The 5,222-nt window shown below is 29.8% G+C and overlaps 1 protein-coding gene across 1 annotated transcript; it reads right to left on the bottom strand.

The window, feature by feature from the left end:
• Positions 1–1,678: 1,678 nt before the first annotated feature.
• On the bottom strand, positions 1,679–2,975 carry LOC111692372 (reticulocyte-binding protein 2 homolog a-like). The gene is made up of 3 exons (XM_023456344.1): positions 2,740–2,975; positions 2,442–2,682; positions 1,679–1,810 (listed from the first exon to the last, which is right to left on the bottom strand). Exons 1-3 carry the CDS (start codon positions 2,973–2,975, stop codon positions 1,679–1,681), a joined length of 609 nt encoding a protein of 202 aa, XP_023312112.1.
• Positions 2,976–5,222: the final 2,247 nt, after the last annotated feature.

Raw genomic sequence — 5,222 nt, 5'->3', positions numbered from 1 at the left:
TGGTAACTCATAATTTGGATGGTATACTTTCAATTCTTCTACTATTAAATTCTTAATATTTTCAAATGCAATCTCTTGTCTTTCTGTCCACGTCCATTTTATATTTTTCTTTAACAAGTCTATCAACGGTATTTCAAAGTTTGTCAAGTCCGGAATTAGTCGTTTAAAATAATTTATCATGCCCAAAAATCCACGTAACATTTTTAAATTTTGTGGTCTTTTAAATTGTCTAATTATCTGTATTCGGTCTTCGTCCATTTGTATACCAGTATGGTCAATTTTGTATCCTAAGTATATGACTTGTCTTTGATAAAATTGACATTTGTCTATATTTAATTTTAGTCCGTTATCGTCAAGTGCTTTTAATACTGTGTCCAATTGTTCTCTGTGATTCTCAATTGTATCAGAATATATAAGGATGTCATCAATATAATGTAAAACAAATTTATCATATCTATTTAAAATATTATGCAACGCTCTTACTAGTGCTGAGCATGAACTTTGCAAGCCAAACGGAGTTACTTTGAATTGGAAAATTTCCCCATCTATCATGAATCCTGTGTACTTCCTTGATTCACTATCTAAAGGAATAAGCCAAAAGCTGTGTTTTAAATCTAATTTAGTAAATACATTAGCCTTAGTAATTCTACCCAATATAGCGTCTACCATTAACGGTGATTCGTACTGAGGAACTGTATATTTATTTATGGTCCTTGCGTCTAGACAAATCCTAATGTCTCCACTTTTCTTTTTTACTATTACCACTGGATTAATGTATGCTGTATTACTTTTTTCTATTATTTCATCTTTCAATAATTTACCTATTTCTTCTCTTACTTTTTCTTTATGCATATATGGTATTGGATACGATTTTGCTTTAAAATTCTTAATATCTTTAACTTCTATTTTATGAATATAACTGCTAGCTACTCTCATCTGATTCGAAACTAATCCTTCATACTTCTTTAACATATCTCTTACCTCTTTATCATAATTATCAATAACATTTATTTTAATATCATTTATATTAAATAATTCTTCATATTCTTCATTATAATAAAATTCATTCTCACTACAAAAATTAACTTCTATCATTTCCCTATCTTTTTCCTTTACAATCATTCCTTGTTCACTATCATTCATATTTATAACTTCATTTATTTCTTTGAAATCTACCCATATATCATTTATGCATAACTTTCTATTTTCATAATCTAATTTAGCTTTGTATTTGTTTAAATAGTCTGATCCTAAGACAATGTCCATGGTCAGGTTAGGTACTATTAAAAGTTGAAATACTAATTTGTGATTATTTAATTCTAAAGTAATATCTAGCATTTTGTTGACATCATACAGTTTTTTATTATTAGGACCTACTAATGTTAATCTATTTACTTTAATTATGTGTTGATTTAAATTTTGAAATTTTTCTACTATGCTTTGACTTATTAATGACGCTTCAGAACCTGTATCAAGTAGTATATTTAAATTGGAATTTTGAAATTTGGAATTTACATAAATTAAATTGTTATTTTGATTTATTATTACGTTTTCATCTAATGTTATAAATTCTCGGGGATGCATATAATTACAACTATATAATTTAATTAATTTGTCTGGCTTGCATTTTACTGAAAATTTTGAGGATCGTTTGTACTTTGTCTTATTGATTCCCTGTCTAAAGATCTGGATCTTTGTGTTTCAAACCTACCATCTTCACTTCTGGGCATTTCAGCTCGTTCTTCTGATCTGCTAGGACTTCGTCGTCTCTGAAAATTAACTTGCCTTCGAGGCTGTACATCTTCTTCCCCTCTCAATGGTTGATATTGATTGCGCCGCGTATTGTTGTATTCATTTTGTCGAAAACCATAGTTGAAATTATTATTATAATTGTTAAAATTTCTGTTATTGTTAGTATGAGCATTTTGATTACGTTGGTTATCGTAATTATTACCAAAATTGTTAGTATTGTTATATCGATTGGTGAAATTATTATTATTATTTCGAAAATTATTGTTAAAATTGCCATTATTTTGATTGTAGGGATTATTTTGCCGAAAATTATTGTAATTTCTATTATTATTAAAATTGTTTTGATATCTATCATTTTGTCTGTTACTATATCTGATACTATTTCCCTGATGGTTACTTGAATTTTGAATATTGCTACGATTTATGTTACTGGAATTTTGATAATTACTAGGCATATTTCTTTCTACTCTTGTTAAATAGTTATACATATGCTCCATTGTTTTTATGTCGTGCATTGCGATGGTTTCTGCTATCTCTTGTTTGAATTGTCGAGAAATGTATAATACTAAATCTTGTTCATTTATTTTTGGTGTTAAGTACTGAGCTAGTGAGTATAGTCTAAGTGCATAGTTAGTGAGACTGTTGGACATGTGTGGATTAAACTTTCCAAAATATAACCGTTCTCTTACCATCAATTGTGCATCGTCACCCCAAAAATGTTGTAAGAATCGATTTCTTAATTGTTCGTAATCTTGAACATCATTCTCTATGCCATTGAACCATATCAGTGCTTCTGCTTCCAAATTTTCTCTTATAATTTCCTTTATTCTCTCCAGTTTAGTATCTTCATCTATTCTTCCTTCTTCTATTTCTTTAATTCTCTGGTTAATAATTTTATAAATACCATTGGGTGTAAATTGTTTATGTTCCCTGTAAATTTATGTAATTTTCTGTCTCCTTGACAAATCCATCTAGTAACCATCTCACCTTCTCGTCCTTTCAATTCTCTTACTTTCAACTTCTTTCTGGAGTTCTTCTATTTGTTCTTTTGTTCTTCTTTCCAATTCCATCTCATTTCTATTTCCACATACTCTATCTTCTACTTGTCGTTTCACTTGTTCAATGTTGTGAGTATTTTTCGCAATGTTTCCTCTAATAGTTTTAATTTCCTCTTCCTGTTTCTTCATTGTTTCTTCTATTTCCATCGTTTTATTCGCTACCATTGCTATCTCCTGTTCTGTCTTTTCAATATCTTCTTTTAAATCTTGTTTCCATATTTGTGTTCCCCGTCGAATTTCTTCCTTGATGGATTGTACTTTTTGTTAAATTACTTTTACCATTGTTTCCATATCTTCTTTTCTTCCTTGTTCAAATTTTTTTAAATCTTCTATTCTTCCTTGTTCCAATTTTTGTAAATCTTTTCTTCCTTGTTTTATTGTCTCCTCTAGTCTTTTTCTATCTTCGTCTTGTTTTTTTCTATCTTCATGTATAGTATTCGTCATATCTTCTATCATATTCTGTATTGCCGATTTTCTTCCTCTTCCTGTTATTGGTCCTGGTTCCATTGTCGTTTCTTGCTCTGATAAAGACTCACTTGATTCTTCTCCAGTTTGTTTTCCACTTCTAAGATCCATTTCTCTAGTTTTATTCTTGTCTTTACTTTTTCTTCTAGCCTTCACTTTTTCTTCTTGCTCCACGTTCGGACGACATATTGTTATGGTATATAGTTATGTGACTTTCTATTTGTATAAGCGCCAAATTAAATTTTAAATTGTGTTTTAGTGTAACATGTAAATTTGATTTTGGTGTGATGTTGTATACCTTCTCCCTGCTAGCTTTAGACTCTCCTCAGTAGTCGGTTCAAATCAAAATATTATTCTTCCAGAAACCAAACACAACTAACAACTCTAAACAACAGATGTTATCAATAAATTAATTTATTAATATTTTATTTTGTATATCAATGTNACCCTTTTTAGACACAAGACTCATTAGGAGAGAGGACAACTCGCTCATAACATCTTGGTATAGGAAACCTGGATCATCAGGCAGATTTTTACATTATGAGTCTTTCCACACACAACAACAAAAAATCAATTTGATTTTGGGTATGAAAACTAGAGTAATAGCTACAAGTCATCATTCACTTAAAAACATTAATTTACAACAATTGTACAATTTATTTATTAAATGTGGTTATCCACCTCCTCTTCTTAAAAGTCTTTTGTTCTCGAGATCACAGTTACAGGGTGTTCAAGACTTTCGTAACAATAATTCAAGAATACAAAATTTTCAGTATTTTTCAGTACCACATTTGGGTACTGTTTCTTCCAAATTAAAAAAATGTTTGTCTGGACAAGGTAGTGTCAAGTTGGCCTTTAAAAATCATTTAACGGTTAATAATCTTTTCACTAAATTAAAAGATAAAGATTCGCTATTGCAGCGGTCCAGTGTAGTTTATTGCATCCCATGTATGGATTGTGATTTGAAATATATAGGTCAAACAAAACAAAAACTAAAAGATAGAGTTACGGCACATAAAAGTGACATACGACTGAATAAACACAGTTGCATGTTGGCAAATCATTGTTTATCTTCAGGTCACAGTATGAATTATGACGAAATTTTAGTATTAGATTCAGAAAACAACCACAAAAAAAGAAAATTTTTAGAGATGTGTCATATTGCAAGGGAAGTTAATCCAATGAATGCAATGACTGATATCGATGGTCTCAGCGTAATTTATACTTTTTTATTAAATCAATATTTTAATAACAGGGACAATCTTTTAGGTGACACCTTGTATAGCGGTATGTAACTTTTGTTTGTTATTTTTGTTCCATAATCTAACTAATTAATTGTTTAAAATTTTTGGTAGAGTTTCCCCGTTCTCCGCATAAGTATTAAGGGAACAAAAACTTTAATATTTTTTCACTTTTTTCCTCCTTATCTGATATTCGTACCTAAAAGACAGGCGACTTTGTTCATTTTGTTTGATTTCGGCTCTAGTCTGCCGTAGTTATGAATTTTAAAAATTTGTATATTTGTACAATTTTCCGTTTTTAAACCTGTGATGTTTTTAATTATTTGTAATAATCCCCGGTAGGTGTACCTCTATCGTGTTGGCTAACTTCAATGTAATTCTCGCATAGTAAGTAATTTTTAATTGACTAAATTATAAGAAAATTTTAACTTGTATCCTATTGTAGTTTTTTCCTGATGAAGAAATAAAATATAGTTTCGAAAGCTTGAAAAATTAAGAGTGTAACTTTTTTATCCTTCCTGCATCCCCGTCTAAGAACGAAAGGTTTTTAACTTAGACAGCCGTCCAATTTTTCGGCTTTATATATATATATAGAACAGGAAGGGTAGTCTTGACTGACTAGTTAAGAAAAAAAAAACCAGTAATGTATTTGGGATTGCAGTCAATAGTGCTAAGGGCTAATGTAATAAGAACACTCTGTGTTGTT

The sequence above is a fragment of the Anoplophora glabripennis genome, unplaced genomic scaffold, assembly GCF_000390285.2.
Source record: "Anoplophora glabripennis isolate ALB-LARVAE unplaced genomic scaffold, Agla_2.0 scaffold1121, whole genome shotgun sequence".
NCBI lineage: Eukaryota > Metazoa > Arthropoda > Insecta > Coleoptera > Cerambycidae > Anoplophora > Anoplophora glabripennis.
Note: the sequence above shows the minus strand (reverse complement) of the source record. Positions and strands in the feature narration are given on the sequence as shown.

Coding starts and splice junctions, on each gene's coding strand:
- LOC111692372 (XM_023456344.1), bottom strand. CDS start 2,975: ATGGTAGCGAATAAAACGATGGAAATAGAAGAAACAATGAAGAAACAG. Junction 2,683..2,739: donor AGAATTGAAAGGACGAGAAG/GTGAGATGGTTA, acceptor ATAAATTTACAG/GGAACATAAACAATTTACAC. Junction 1,811..2,441: donor GTGACGATGCACAATTGATG/GTAAGAGAACGG, acceptor AACCATTGAGAG/GGGAAGAAGATGTACAGCCT.